The 16,520-nt window shown below is 41.2% G+C and overlaps 1 protein-coding gene across 5 annotated transcripts in view; it reads left to right on the top strand.

Moving 5' to 3' along the window:
- ROR1 (receptor tyrosine kinase like orphan receptor 1) overlaps positions 1-16,520 on the top strand; it is a 408,226-nt gene that overhangs the window by 281,029 nt on the left and 110,677 nt on the right. For all 5 annotated transcript variants that reach the window (XM_082453451.1, XM_082453453.1, XM_082453452.1 and 2 more), the window contains exons 3-4: positions 1,315-1,602; positions 2,262-2,292. In XM_082453451.1, coding sequence (XP_082309577.1) covers positions 1,315-1,602; positions 2,262-2,292 — 319 coding nt within the window. The remainder of the gene's footprint in view (positions 1-1,314; positions 1,603-2,261; positions 2,293-16,520) is intronic.

Here is a 16,520-nt window from a genome sequence, read left to right as displayed (position 1 = left end):
GGGTTATTGGGCAGGTAAATACTAAAGTAAAGCCCCTGGCATATGGCAGGACTTAGAGTCTATCTGTTCTTACTACTGTACTAACCAGCTTGGCTCAGTTGGACTTTGTTTAGGTGCTTGGCTGTGCCTGAGGACCCAAAGTCGTTAGTGCTAGAAGCTTTGGGCACAATGTACAACTTACTGTGTGACCACAGGGCAAGCCAGCTAATCTCTGAGACATCTCCTCTGCAGCTGGGCATCTTGATAATTCCTGTGCCTTTCCTACCTCACGGGGTTATTAGAGGATAACAGGAGACAGAGTAAAAGGCATTACACAGAAGTTGTTATTATTATAAAAATATTGATTAATATTTTTGAGTGCTTACTTTTCGCCATATACTAGTTTAAATGCTTCCTATGCCTTGCCTGATTTAATTTTAATCCTCTCACAGTTTTGCCAGGTAGAGGGGGTGGAGCAGGGATTCACTACTAAGGATCTTGGGGGTACTTTCAGGGATACTGATATGTTCTGTTGTTCTATGTCTTGATAGGGGCATTGGTTACATGGGTACATGCATTTGTCAAGACTCGTGGGGCTGTGTAATTAAGACTGATACATTTCATAGAATATAAATTATATCTCAATTAAAAATTGAATGCATAGAATAATATATTGTAATGTGTTGTGGTTGACATGAGTAACATTATGGAAATAATTTCATTTCCTCACCTCTTTGTCTGCCAGCAACCTGGCCTTCATAACCCTTATTATATCATCACTGACAGGAAGATTTTCAGTATCCTTCCCAATCTTGGGTCATGTGGATATAAATATATTGCTCCTACTTTTCCAGTTTTTCATACTTTCTCTCTTATCAGAAGTGGACAAGCTGGTAGGATCTTTGCCAGAAGGTTAAGAGGGATGTCATTTTGGGGTGAGGTAAATTTTACTTCTTTTTCTTTTTCACTGTATTGTTTGAGTTTGTAACAAGGAGCATGTTTTTTTTTTTTTTTTTACACTCAAACACAAAAGCTCATCTTGTCTTGGCCGAGAAAGTACATTTATCCATGGGTACCACATAGTCATTTGAAAACTTTGGGTTTTATACCATGGTTAGTAACAAATTTCCTTCCATCAGCAGACTCTATGGGTGATTGTTTAGTAGTCACAGGGTCTCGGTAAAGGGATGATTTCAACCATCCCTTGTCTGTCTCCACCATGCCGCTTCTGTTCAGTCTCTCTGTGGTCTGGGGCACACAGAGTGAGTTTGGGTTGCTTGGAGGTGCTCTCCAGCAGTCTGCCCCTCTCACCTGCCTGCTTCTCCCTGTGCACAGAGTCTTACCTGACCCTCGATGAACCGATGAATAACATCACCACGTCCCTGGGGCAGACGGCAGAACTGCACTGCAAAGTCTCTGGGAATCCGCCTCCCACTATCCGCTGGTTCAAAAATGATGCACCTGTGGTCCAGGAGCCCCGGAGGATCTCCTTTCGGGCAACCAACTATGGCTCTCGGCTACGAATTAGAAACCTTGACACCACAGACACGGGCTACTTCCAGTGCGTGGCGACGAACGGCAAGAAGGTGGTTTCTACCACTGGAGTCTTGTTTGTCAAGTTCGGTAAGCAGCTTCCTACTGGGGATGGCCTTTGGCCCTCAGCCTCCACGGGGGTGGGGAGGTACTGGGTGTGCCCAGCAACGCAGAAGCTGGTCCTCTTGTACCCATTTTAGAAGTAAGTAAACCAAGGCCCAGCAGTTAAGTACTGTGCTCAGGGTCACCCAGCCAGTAAACTGCAGAGCAGGAGCAGAGTCCAGAGAGGTCTGACCTCAGCCCCAGTTCTAAGTCACCACATCCGTGAATTCTTCTCAGCAAGAATGTTCCTTGTCCAGAGAAGTTGGGAAGGTTTCCAGCACGCAGGCCCCTTTTCTGTCCAGCTGCCATCGAAGACCCCCGCCTGCTGTTGCCATCCACGTCCTCGTGCCCATTCAGCCTCCCACTGAAACTCGCTGCATCTCGTGAGGATGCCTGCTCTGACTCATTTTTTAGCCCTTGTCTTAGCATTTTTCAGGCTCTGAACCGTGGGATATAGACACAGTCTCACTGGTATGTTTTTTCATAGAGGTGGTTGGGAGAGCTGGAGCAAAATAATAAATTCCAGAAAAATAAATATCACCTCGGGGTGGCTGGGAACTTCAGTCTGTAATGGTTTGGCTGTCCTGATGTTCACCCTCCAATAACCCAGACTGACTGTTTCTTTTGTTTTTCTTTCATTTCTTCAGGCCCCCCTCCCACTGCAAGTCCAGGGTCCTCGTAAGTACTTATATCTTCTTTCTTGTCTTTTTTAAGCACTTCTCCAGAGTTGCTAGGGCAAACGCAATGTTGTCCTCTGCTTGGGTCAAAACACTGTGTTTCCAGATTTCATTCCATCTTGCCCTGCCCTCATTCCGTTTTGCTTTTTCTTTGATATGAAGATTCATAGGAGACCAGCACTGGCAGTAATCTCAAGCATGGTAATGTTGATTCTGAGCAATCAAAGCAAAAAATCTACTTACATGTACTATTTTAAAATTCAGCTAACATTTAGTCACAATGGATTTGGTAAAATCAAACAAAAAAAAATGAAACAGTGCTGGCTTAGGAGCCTATACTCTAGTCTTTGCTTAAAAGGATCTGTTCTCCGTTTCTGCAAATATTTCTGATGCTTTAGTTATTGAACAGGTCATCTGTTGGGTGGTCACTTTATTTTTATTCCCTTTAAAAAACTCAGAGGCAGAAGTTCTGACTCACCTAGGAGAAGAAAGCCCGGGGTCTGGATGAGAGTTACATGGAAGTTTGATTCATTTTGAGTCCCTTTTTAATAGAGTCTCAAGATCCAGTTTCTTTAACTGACACTATTGTTGATACATTTTTCCTTTTCCGGCTAAGGGAATCTCTTCTTTCATTGTAGGAGCATCCACTTGGCATACTTTTCTTTATGTATAAGTTTTATTTGGGGGGGAGAGACCCATTTATTAAAACCCTTGCTCTGCAAGAAAATATATTCCATATTTTGTAGATTTCTGAAGTAAAACTTGCCAGGTTCTGCCATGAGAGCATCAAAATGCCTGGCCTTGACTAAACCAATGGCAAATACAACAGCTGCTTAATTTGCTCTAATCCTCTCTGTGCCTCTTAATTACAGTGTGGGATATTTTAATATATTTGTGTGTCCCTGGAGGCCCAGTGGCCCACAATCCCATTAATAAAACAGGTAATGGGTAAAAATAAACATTGGCTTTCAGTCACACTGTTCTGCTATTTCATCAGCCAATTAAAGGCAACTGTTAAAAGAGTCTTTAAAATCACCCAAGTGCTAACCGCATTCTACTTGCTCAGGTAGAAAATGCTGATTCATCTTAAAACAGATCAGAAGTGTGGTCACTGTGCCTTGCATTTCTTTCTCTTTTTTTAATAATAAATTTATTTATTTATTTATTTATTTTTGGCTGCGTTGGGTCTTCGTTGCTGTGCGCGGGGTTTCTTTTTAGTCGCGGCGAGCGGGGGCTACTCTTCGTTGCGGTGCACAGTCCTCTCATTACGGTGGCTTCTCTTGTTGCGGAGCACAGGCTCTAGGTTCGCGGGCTTCAGTAGTTGTGGCACGTGGGCTCAGTAGTTGTGGCTCGCGGGCTCTAGAGCGCAAGCTCAGTAGTCGTGGCACAAGGGCCCAGTTGCTCCGCGGCGTGTGGGATCTTCCCGGGCCAGGGCTCGCACCCGTGTCCCCTGCATTGGCAGGCAGATTCTCAACCACTGCGCCACCAGGGAAGCCCTGCCTTGCATTTCTTGAAGTTAACCTTTTTTTTCTTTTTTTTTTTTTTTTGATGAACTCACTTATTGGTTGATATGTGGAATCCCTTTGAAGTCTTATGTAAGCAAAGATGAAAACTTTTGTTACGGGCTGTAAAAATGCTTCCCATGCTGGTACCTTATTTGTTCCTGTTAATCTGAGTTTCAAATGTTGTAATCTGTATCCTAGGTTGATTAATGTGGTTCACTAGTCTGACTTTGCTATTAAGCACTGGGCTGTTGACTTTCTACCTGTTGTATTTGCATCAGAGTTCCTTTTTTTAGTATCAAAATTATTTTTAAACCCTTTTATGTCCTGACTTGAAGTTTTCATTCTTTCCTGCTACCTTTCTGAGGAACCCAGTCTATCTTTCATGGTTTTTAATTTCATACGAAGATAGTGTTCTGCTTTTGTGAGCTGCTATCTATGGAAAGCGTATTGAAGTTCCTTAAGGATGCTCAACCGTAGCTACAAGTATCCTTTGATGTCAGGCACTCTGTTTTATGTTAGCTGTCCATTTATCCATCATGTTAATCGACAATAGCATGAAATGTACAGTTGCCATGTTTGCTTGGAGGGAGCTGCAAAAAAAATACAATCAAAGTTGGAAATCCCACAGGGCCTTCTGCAGCTCAATCTTTATCCTCAGTTTGGCATTTTGATACCCTTTTCTCGCATTCCCTTAGAAACTGGCGATGTATCCTGCTTTTTTCTCCTTTCTCAGCTGCCACCACTTACCCTATCTCTAAGAGTTCCTTTCTTCCTAAGACTTACTCCCAAATGGAATGCTAGTTCCCTTCTCTATCCTCATAGCCCTCAACAAGCAGCCAAACCTCCCTACAAGGGGACAGGCAGGACGTAACAAAATAATAGCCATGGGGAATATCACTGCACTGAGAAGTGCTCTGAAAGCCTTTTGTCAAACTGCACAGTCCTTTCCCAACGCAGGAGTAAAGTGCAGTTATAAGATGGCTCTGTTTGCTTGAAGGTGGCACCACAAGAGTTACTGCAAGGAAACCAAATGCAAGTTCATGACGCACCTGACATTTGGAACAGTGAAATATATTAGGTGTATGAAACCTGGTGAGAGCTGAGTGCCCACTGAGGCCACAGGGCTATATACCCCTGGTCTGGGATGGGCTTGTAGGGCCCTGGGGACTATGGCCCAGGAAGGCAAAGCATGTGAGGCACTCGCCACTCCCTCTAGGGACTGCATCAGGTCCTCACGTGAAGCTTCCAGGATGGCATTTTAGTTTGTAGTAGGAGCAAGTTAGAGCTGTTGGTTTGTCTTCTGTTCATAGCTGCAGGCTAGCTTTCTTCTGTCATTGCTGGGTCCTGCCCACCTTTAACAATTATCGGACCTGGGGCATGAGCACAAGTGGAGGCCCACATACCACACATCTACATATTTAAATGTTGTAAATCAGGCTAGCAAACTGTTCAGTGAAATATGTTCTGTCCTCCCACATTGACACATATACCTTCATAATGACAAAAGTTAAAAATACATGCAAAATTATGGTTTGTATACGCCTGGAAGCCAGGTACTATCAAAAATGGCTACTTTAATCATTCTTCTTCATGTCTGGATATTCTGTAAATGGGGCCAGAGATATTACATGTAATTCATAGATTGTTACATATTAGTTCCATTAAAACTTTTTTTATTGCCTTCATTTCAGCAGAATGAATACCTATGTTGTTCTAAACAAGATTTTCACATAGTGTGTATTCTTTGGACATTCTTTGGCTTGTAGGTGCATCACCCCATTTTCTGCTTTGATACTCGCATGGCATTCTCCCTGTGTGTGTCTCCAAATTTCCTCTTTCCATAAGGACACCAGTCATATTGTATTTGGACCCATCCCAATGACCCCTTTTAAGCATGATTACAGGGGTAACAGATTACCTCTGTAATCAAGTTACCCTGTTTCCAAATAAGATCACATTCTGAGCCGTTGGGGATTATGACTTCAACATGTGAATTTAAGGGCACACAATTTGACTCATAACATGTAATATTACAAAATTTTTCTCAGCCATGTGAAACTGTTGTAAATGTACTCTGATTTGTGAGAACTTTCAGAAGCACTGATTGGAATACAAAGCAAAACAGGAAAATGGATGCTCGGTTATACTGGGAATGATAGATTGTGGTACAAGAATCTATTGCATTCAGACTGGGAAGAAGAATTTGACAAGTTGATTAATTTATCTTTTACTGAAGTGCTTTTTTTTTTTTTCTCTTGTTTAAGCTACTATTTTTTTTTAAAACATCTTTATTGAAGTATAATTGCTTTACAATGGTGTGCTAGTTTCTGCTTTATAACAAAGTGAATCAGTTATACATATACATATGTTCCCATATCTCTTCCCTTTTGTGTCTCCCTCCCTCCCACCCTCCCTATCCCATCCCTCTAGGTGGTCACAAAGCACCGAGCTGATCTCCCTGTGCTATGCAGCTGCTTCCCACTAGCTATCTATTTTACGTTTGGTAGTGTATATATGTCCATGCCACTCTCTCACTTCGTCCCAGCTTACCCTTCCCCCTTCCCCCTCCCCCCTCCCCATATCTTCAAGTCCATTCTCTAGTAGGTCTGTGTCTTTATTCCCGTCTTGCCCGTAGTTTCTTCATGACCTTTTTTTTTTTCTTCTTAGATTCCATGTATATGTGTTAGCATATGGTATTTGTTTTTCTCTTTCTGACTTACTTCACTCTGTATGACAGACTCTAGGTCCATCCACCTCACTACAAATAACTCAATTTCGTTTCTTTTTTATGGCTGAGTAATATTCCATTGTATATATGTGCCACATCTTCTTTATCCATTCACCTGTTGATGGACACTTAGGTTGCTTCCATGTCCTGGCTATTGTAAATAGAGCTGCAATGAACATTTTCGTACATGGCTCTTTTTGAATTATGATTTTCTCAGGGTATATGCCCAGTAGTGGAATTGCTGGGTCATATGGTAGTTCTATTTTTAGTTTTTTAAGGAACCTCCATACTGTTCTCCATAGTGGCTGTATCAATTTACATTCCCACCAACAGTGCAAGAGGGTTCCCTTTTCTCCACACCCTCTCCAGCATTTATTGTTTGTATATTTTTTGATGATGGCCATTCTGACCGGTGTGAGATGATATCTCATTGTAGTTTTGATTTGCATTGCTCTAATGATTAATGATGTTGAGCATTCTTTCATGTGTTTTTTGTCAATCTGTATATCTTCTTTGGAGAAATGTCCGTTTAGGTCTTCTGCCCATTTTTGGATTGGGTTGTTTGTTTTTTTGATATTGAGCTGCATGAGCTGCTTGTAAATTTTGGAGATTAATCCTTTGTCAGTTGCTTCATTTGCAAATATTTTCTCCCATTCTGAGGATTGTCTTTTCATCTTGTTTATGGTTTCCTTTGATGTGCAAAAGCTTTTAAGTTTCATTAGGTCCCATTTGTTTATTTTTGTTTTTATTTCCATTTCTCTAGGAGGTGGCTCAAAAAGGATCTTGCTGTGATGTATGTCATAGAGTGTTCTGCCTATGTTTTCCTCTAAGAGTTTGATAGTGTCTGGCCTTACATTTAGGTCTTTAATCCATTTTGAGTTTATTTTTGTGTATGGTGTTAGGGAGTGTTCTAATTTCATACTTTTACATGTACCTGTCCAGTTTTCCCAGCACCACTTATTGAAGAGGCTGTCTTTTCTCCACTGTATATTCTTGCCTCCTTTATCAAAGATAAGGTGACCTGAACTGCTTTTGCCACTGCAATCCTTCCTGCTCTCCAAGCAGTGTCCATCACTTCCTCTGGCAGTGGCACAACTCACAAACCTTCACAGTATACACTCATGGTTGTCTTCTGTTTCAAGGACATAGGGTAAGAGATGTTAGAGAAGTGACCCCTAGGACCAGGACAGTGTTAGTCGGTCACGGGAATGGACGTTTAAGGCTTGGATCACTGTGCCAGCACTAAGTGCCAGATCCCAAGAGGCAGAGATGTACTGCCTCTACATACTCTATGTGTACTCTACGCTTACTCAGTTTATTTTCTATGTACTTTTTGTATGTGGGCCTGGGACAGGGGCCTTCTTCTTTTTCTTTTTTTTTTTAATAACAATTTTACTGAGATATAGTTCACATGCCATAAAATTCACGATTTTAAAGTGTAAAATTCAGTGTTTCTAATATATTCACAGTGTGGTGTAACCTTCACTACGATCTTATTTTAGAATATTTTCACCATCTCATAAAGAATCTCCTCCCAGTCCCTGATAACCTCTAGTCTGCTTTCTGTCTCTATGAATTTACCTGGTCTATATATTTCATATAAGTAGAATCATACAATATTTGTCCTTTTGTGTCTGGCTTCTTTTATCTAGCATACTGGTTTCAGGGTTCATCCACATTATAGCATGTGTCGTTACTTCATCCTTTTTTGTGACTGAGTAATGTTCCATTGTATTCCATGTTTTGTTTATCCATTCATCTATTGGTGGACTTCTGGGTTACTGCCACTTTTTGCCTATTCTGAATAATGCTGCAATGTTCATGTACAAGTTTTTGTGGGGTGTGTGTTTTCTGTTCTCTTGAATGTATACCTAGGAATGGAATTCCAGGGGCATATGGTATTTCTACGTTTAACTTTTTGAGGAACTGCAAAACTCTTTTCCAAAGGGCTGTACCATTTTATGTGCCATTTTATACTCCTACAAAGAATGTATGAAGGTTCCAATTTCTCCTATTTTCCTTCTATTTATTTTTAATTATTATAACCATCCTAGTGGATGTGCAGTTGTGATTTTTTTTCATTGTGATTTTGATTTGCATTTTTCTAATGCCTAATGATGTTGGACATCTTTTCACGTGCTCATTAGACATTTGTATGTCTTCTTTGGAGAAAGGGCTGTTCAAATTCTTTGCCCATTTTTAAATTGGGTTTTTTGCCTTTTTATTCTTGAGTTGTAAGAGTTCTTCACATATTTTGGATACTGTACCCTTATCAGATATATGACTTGCCAGTATTTTCTCCCACTCTATGGGTGTCTTTTCATTTGCTTAATAGTGTTCTTTGAAACAAAAAAGTTTTAAATTTTGATGAAGTTCAATTTATTATTATTTTTATTTGGTTGCTTGTGCTTTTGAGAAACCATTGCCTGATACAGGAGCACAAAGATTTATTCCTATCTTTTCTTCTTACTTTTATAGTTTTAGTTCTTACATTTAGGTTTTTGGTTCATTTTGAGTTAAATTTTGTCTATGGTATGAGCTAGGAATCCAGATTCATTCTTTTGCACATGGAAATCCAGTCTTCTCAACACCATTTGTGGAAAAGACTATTCTTTACCTATTGAATTGTCTTGGCACCCTGTTAAGAACCAATTGACCATAAATGTATGTGTTTATTTCTGGACTCTCAATTCTACTCCATTGATTGATGTCAGTATTCTTTATGCCAGTTCCACACAGTCTTGATTACTGCAGTTTTGTAGTAAGTTTTGAAATCAGGAAATGTGAGTCCTCTCTTTCAGTCAGTGTTCTACTGGAAAAACAGAGCCAGAGATTTATTGCAAGGAGTTGGCTTATGTGATTGTGTGGGCTAGCTAGCCAAGTCTGAAATCCATAGGGTAGGGTGTCAGGAGGAGCAGGCTAGACTCTCCTCGCCAGGTACTCATGCTGCAGTCCATAGCTATAATTTCCTCTTCATCAAGGAAGCCTTACTTCTGTGCTAAAGGCCTTTCACCTGATTGGCTCGAGCTCACTCATTTATGGACAATGATTTCCTACAGTTAGTCAGCTGACTGTAGATGTTAATCACATCTACAAAGTACCTTCACAGCAACACCTAGACTAGTGTTTGAATAACTGGGAACTATACCTTGCCAAGTTGACACATAAAACTGACCATCACATCCTCCAAAATTGTTCTTCTTTTTGAAGATTTTTTTCCCCTTTTCTGAGTTCCCTTGCATTTCCATATGAATTTTAGGGACAGCTTGTTAGTTTCTGCCTAGAGGCCAGCTGGGTTTTTTGATACGGATAGCATTGACTCTATAGATCAATTCGGAGAGTATTGTCATCTAAACAATATTGAATCTTCCAGTGCATGAACATGAGGTGTCTTTCTATTTAATTTCTTTCAATAATGTTTTGTAGATTTCAGTGTACAAGTTTTACTCTTTTATGTTAAATTTATTCCTAAATATTTTATTATTTTTCTTGCTATTGTATATGGAATTGTTTTCTTAATTTAGTTTTCAGATTATTCATTGCTACTCTGTAAAGATACAACTGATTTTTGTAAGTCGATTTTATATCTTATACCCTTACTAAACTCATTTATTAGCTCTGTGTGTGTGTGTGTGTGTGTGTGTGTGTGTGTGTGTGTGTGTAGCTTCCTTAGTATTTTCTATCATACGATCATGTCATCTGCAAATAGAAACTGTTTTAGTTCTTTCTTTTCAATCTAGATGCCTTTTATTTCTTTTTCTTGTCTAATTGCTGTGACTAGAGCCTCCTGTACAATGTTAAATAGAATTCGTGAGAACAAACATTGTCTTTTCCCTGATCTTAAGGGAAAATCTTTCATGATGCTAGCAGTGGGTTTTTTGTAGATACCTTTTATCAGGCTGAGGAAGTTCTGTCCTTTTCCTATTTTGTTGAGTATTTTTTATTATGAAAGGGTGTTGGATTTTGTCAAATGCTTTTTCTGTGTCTATTGAGATGATCACAATTTTTTGGTCCTTTATTATATATTAGTGTGGTATACTACATTGATTAATTTTTAATGTTAAACCAAGCTTACATTCCTGGAATAATTTCCAGTTAGTCATGATGTATAATTCCTTTTTATATGTTGCTGGATTCAGTTTGCTAGTAATTTTTTTGAGAATTTTTGCATCTATGTTTATAAAAGGTATTGGTCTGTAGTTTCCTTTTTGTATGATGTCTTTGTCTAATTCTGATGTCAGGATAATACTGACCTCTTAGAATGAGAAGTATTCTCTTCTATTTTTGAGGAAGAGTTTGTGAAAATTCTTCCTTAAATGTTTGGTTAAAATTCACCAGTAAAGCCATTTGGGCCTGAACTTTTCTTTGTGGGAAGTTTCAAAATTACTGATTCGACTTCTTTACTTGTTATAGGTCTATTCAGGTTTTCTGTTTCTTTATGAGTCAGTTTTAGTGGTGTGTGTCTTTCTAGGAATTTGTCCATTTCATCTAGATTATCTAAGTTGTTGGTATATAGTTGTTTATAGTTTCTCTTATGTTTTTTAAAATTTCTGTAATATCAGTTGTGATTTAGCTCATTTCATACCTAATTTTAGTAACTTGTATTTTCTTTTTCTTTTTTTTCTTGGTGAAACTAGCTAGTCTAGCTAAAGGTTTGTTAATTTTATCAATCTTTTCAAAGAACTACCTTTTGTTGAAAACTGGGCATTTAAATAATGTAATGTGGCAACTCTAGAAATCAGATCACTTCCCTTCTAATGTTGCTGTGTGTTGTTCTTGTTCCTGTTTGTTTAGTGACTTTCTTGGAATAATTCTGAATAGTCTATATTCCCCCATCATGTGTGGCTACTGAAGTCTCTGCTCAGTTAGCTCAGTGATCAGCTAACAATTGGACAGAGATTTCTTTAAACCAATGTCTCCCATCCTTTGCCGAGGGGCTCCATGTGTGTTTTGGGGGATTACCTTTAGCACTCCAGCAGTTTATAATTCTGCCTTTGCTTTCATTTCCTGCTTGAGCATGGCCTCAAAGTTAGCCAGGGCTTTCTCAGGTCTTTCCTGGGCATGCACACAACCCCTCACATGAGTGCATCCTTCTACATCCCCAGGAGTATGTCAGAGGTTTTCAAAGCCTGCCTATAAACATCTCATTCCTTAGATCCTCCCTTTGAGCTTTTGAGCCTTTTGGCCAGGCTCTTCTTTTCCCCAACTGGTATTGTTACACCAGACAACTATGAGTTTTTTTCAACAAATGTCCTGGAGCTAGGGCTTTTCCCACCGAGAAGCCCTGAGTCCAGTCAAAAGAAATAATCAAGCCCTGTGAATGGGGCTTTTCCAGAATGCTGCTGGACAGGGCAAGTCATGCCGGTTCTCTGGAGATGTGGCTTTTGAGGCGCTCCAACCCGTCTGCCTCCTCCAGTGACTGCTAGGCTGCTGGCCTTCACAGCTGCTGTTGGGGGTAAGCTGCTGCTTTTCAAGGCTACTGCAGAACTGAGAAGAGGGAGAAGAGAATAGGGCAAGTTAAAATTCCATAGGACTCTGACCTTACCAAATTTAAGTGTTTTTTCTTGAATAAATGCTCCTCAGAGTATTACAAGCCTTTGGCTAATTTCCAGAGTTATGAAAATGTTGATTTTCACAATTTTTTTTGCCACTATTGATGCTTTTATGGAGGAACAGATTTTTGGAGGTCCTTACTCTGTCATTCCATATTTCCTGCCTTCACCTGGGCATCTTATTGATGTCACGGACAATACAGGGTGGGTGCTGTCTTAGGAGGCCAGTGAGGCCCCAGGGTATTGTTCCATATGACGACAGCTTCCCTTTGTTGAACTTCTTCCCCCAATAAGGCAACGGATGGGATTTTTTTACATACATCACCTCTCTGCTCCAAAACAGCTCTCCAGGGAAGATGTTTTGATCCCCATATTATTGAAAAGGCTCACACAAGTTAAATGGCTTTAATTGGACCTAGTTCATATTCGACTTCTTCAGTTTTAATCTTTTGGGATCATTAAATTTATTAGTTGACCCCAGTGAGGCCTGGGGAGCACCAATACTATATCACTCATGTTTGCCTGAGGTCTCCTGGTATATATCTTGAGCTTTCTAACAGGCAAACAGATCCAGTACAGCAAACACTAAGCATCAGTTCAGTCCAACAAATAGTTATCAGTCACCTACAAAATGCCAGGCTCTTGTCCACACTCTGTGGAAACTACAAAGACCAAGCTTTTCCCTCCAACTGCTTACCCAGTGTGCTGGGGCCTTCCGCTGCCTCAGCAAGCGCTTCTGACCCCTCCACCCCCTCTTCTCCATCTCCCCTGCCACGCTCCTCTTGGCCACTCTCATATCCCGTTTGAAATTCGTACTAAGGCCACTTAACCTTCTTCCACCCTTGTCTCCTACAGGCGATTTCTCATCACAGAAACCAGAGTGAGCTTTTAAAAATAACTTCTGCCCTGTTAGGCCTCTCACCCCCCAGGACTTCCCATTTGGATCGATTCCCAACTTCTTGCCCTGATGTGTAAGGCTCCCTGCCATCCTCTGTGGCCTCCCACCTCTGACATTCAACTCCAGCCACGCTGGCCGTGGTTCTTTCTGTTCCTTGGACTCTCCAGGCTTGTTCTGCAGGCCCTAGGATTTCTGTGTTACCCCTTCTCTCTGCCTGGAAGGCTTTGTTCCCAGATCTTGGCATGACTCACTCCTTCTTGTCATTCAGTGCTCATCTAAAATGTCACCTCCTCAGAAATGACCCCTGAATCTAAAGTAGCCCCAGGCACTTTCTATCATATAACCCTGCTTCATTTATATCAGAGTTTTTATCACTACCTAACATTTTCTTTTTTTATTTATTTGTTTGTCTGCAAACTAAGCTTCATGAAGTCAGGGCACTGGCTGCTTCCTATACCAGTCTATCCCAGTCCTAGAACATAGCCAGCATTCAGTAAATAGTCACTAAAAAAAAAAAAAAAGGAGGTGGGGGGAGAAAAACAACATGTAAGCATCCTTTTCTACAAGATGGCGATAACAGTACCTATCCTATAGGATTGTCATTGGCAGTAATGAGACTATGACTATGGAGTACTTAGCACCTAGTAGAACTCAATAAGTATTCCTCCAGTGAGTGAGATAATATTTGTTGACTGACTACACTGTTCCACTATCTTCTGACACATGAAAAATCCCAGCATGGGGCCTGGTAGATAATTAAAGTGCAATGAATTTAAGTTGTATTTCTTTTCTTTAATCCTGTCAGGTCTCCTGCAGAATCAGTCTGTAGAAAGATCATGGTTTTAAAAAAAGTATCTCATAGGGTTGTTGTAAAGGTTAAATAATAAGGTGATGCATGTAAAGTAGGTAGCACTGTACCTAGAGCATATTAGAAGCTTCATAATATTGGCTGATGCCACCATCATCATCACTGCTATTTTAACAAAGAGGCTATGCCTTCTTTCCAGCTAGAGTCCTTCTGGACGGTATATCCTGCTGTGAACACCAGCCAGGGACCTTGAAGCCTTTATTCCCTTTCCTCTCATTGGCCTTTGGCTTAAGTCCCTTTCTGCAGAAAGACAGAGTGACCAGCTTTGGATGAATTTTTTCCTTCTCTTATCTCAGCCACAGTGAAGAAGTGTAGCTGGGTGCCGGCCCAGCCCAGGAAGTGATAATGTAATTTTCAATTCAAGATAAACTTAAGGCCAACTTTCAACACAGCTACTCAGGCAGTTCAAGGGTGGAGATGCCCTGCAGAGGGGAGACAGGGAAGTCCGTCAGCAGCTGGCCCAAGACACAGGGGGCCACGGCTCCAAGGGAAGTAGCTAACCTCCATCTCTTCATCAAACCGCTTGAGACTCAGTCCTCTGCAGAGAAGGGGCAGAGGGAGGGAATGTGGAGAGATTAGATAAGAAGGATTTCCCAATCCCACTGGGGGATGGATCCAAAAGTACAGAAGGTTGAGAAGCCAAGTTCTTATATCCCAATCCACCCCCATCACTCAACAATTCCTGCTGTATGACTAAGGTGTGGAAAGCTTCCAATTAGAACGATACTTGTGAATATTGGCAAAGTGTATGTGTGTGTGCAGGGCACATCTAAAGGGAGAAGAGGGAAGATAAGTCCTTGCTTACTAGGTGCACATGCTCTGAAATGAGCTTCTCAGTCTATGTGTTAGTCATAAATGTATCCCCACACCTAACACAGCACCTAGCACATAGTAGGTGCTCAACAAATGTGTATTAAATTGAATCTCTAAGAGTCTCTGTCCTGAAATATTTTCTCCACATATGACAAGGTTTTATTAATTTGCTTGACACATTTTTATCTAGTTCCTTCTATGTTCCAGTCTTCTGATTCTTAGAAGCTGTTTTTAAGTCATACAAGTGGATGCCAGGCAACAAAACCAATCTGAAAGTCCTCATTCAACATGACTTATACTTTCCTTTCCTGTACTTATGAGCTCTAATATCAGCTTCTGCTATAAGTTACAGAGCCAGTACTTTTCTCAAGAAATAGTAAACATCTCTACCCCAGTTCTGGCTGTGGGTGAACAGGAAGCCCCAGAGGAATCAGAGTGTGGTTTCGAGCACTGCTTCTTAAATTAATGTGATGCACATGTAAGTCACCTGGGGTCTTGTTAAAATGCAGATTCCGAAGGTGTAGGTCTGGGGTGGGGCCTGAGGTTCTGCATCGCTAGCAGGCTCCTAGCAGGTACAGGTTCTCGTGCCGCTGGTCCACAAACTTTGAGAAGCAAGGGCCTAGAGAAAAGGCAGCTGTCTGGATTCTGGTCCTTTCTGTGTCATTCACTAACCAGTGAGCCTAGACAGAATGCTTACCTCCTTTGGGCCTCAGTTTCTTTATTGGCAAACTGAAGAACCTGAGTTCAGTGTGATCCAAGAGTTCTTCTAACTCTTAATTTTATGGCTCATTGACTCAATTTGCTGTTTCCTTTATTCTAGTAAGATCTCTTCGAGTTCTGAATTTCATGCAGTTTGCTCTTGCGTTCTCTTTCTCTGCTTTGAGGTGTTAATTGTCCTCTTTTTATCTGTCATGTACATCCATCCTGCCCATTCCAAGCATGATGGTGTATAGTTAGATCAATCAGTGAGAATGATTTTGCAGAGAACTTCCACGTAGGAACCCTCACCATCACCACCACCAGATTCTGCAGTGGTGTGATACTGTGCCCTTCTGGGTGAAGAGGAAATAACTATTCGTTCTGCTGCTCAGTAGCAGGCTCTGCTCACCTCGGTTAAATAGAGCAGCATTTTCCTGCCATAATTCTTCACTAGGCTCCTGCCTTGAGGGCTGAGTTCCTCTGCTTAAAGTTAAGCAAGGGGATCACAGCAGGAAACAGTGTGATGTAGTATTGGAGACAGCCCTCTGGTGTCTTCACGTGGGCATTTTTAAAGCACTGATCAGATGACCTTGTTGCCTGACTGGCAGGCCCTGAAGGCTCATAGGAAAATAAGGACACTGGTTTGCATGTGTGACTTGTGAATACAAGGTCATTACTGATTCATATACTCATAGAGCGCTACAAGAGAAACAACCGAATCTTACGACAAACACAATAAATGAAATGTGATGAACAATATTGACTCTGCTAAAGGTTGATGATGCTACTCAAAGATCAGCAACAGATAGAAGCTGCAGCCATGCCTAGACTGGCAGGACAAAGGGTTGAGGCAGTTTTACCAGAGCCCGGGAATAGGGTCATCTGTGAAGGTCAGGATATTGGCAAGCCTGTCTCGTGGGCACTGGGGTTCCCCCTGATCTCCCAGGGCAGAAAGAAGGGGGAAGGCACTTGGCTTCTCCCTTCCTCCCCACTTCCAAATGCCAGCCAGTGCCTCCCATTAGGGGAACTCTACAAGAAGCCAGCTGACACAAGAAGCCTGAGAATTGCAGCCTGCAGAGGTCGCCTCCCTTGTGCATGCTGAGCTGAGCAGGGGAAGGGGGAGGAATGAATCTGAGGGCACACAACACCAACATTAATACCCCAGA

Source organism: Balaenoptera physalus, assembly GCF_965194825.1.
Source record: "Balaenoptera physalus genome assembly, chromosome: 1".
NCBI lineage: Eukaryota > Metazoa > Chordata > Mammalia > Artiodactyla > Balaenopteridae > Balaenoptera > Balaenoptera physalus.
The sequence above is the reverse complement of the archived record's forward strand: the minus strand, read 5'-3'. Positions and strand labels throughout refer to the sequence as shown.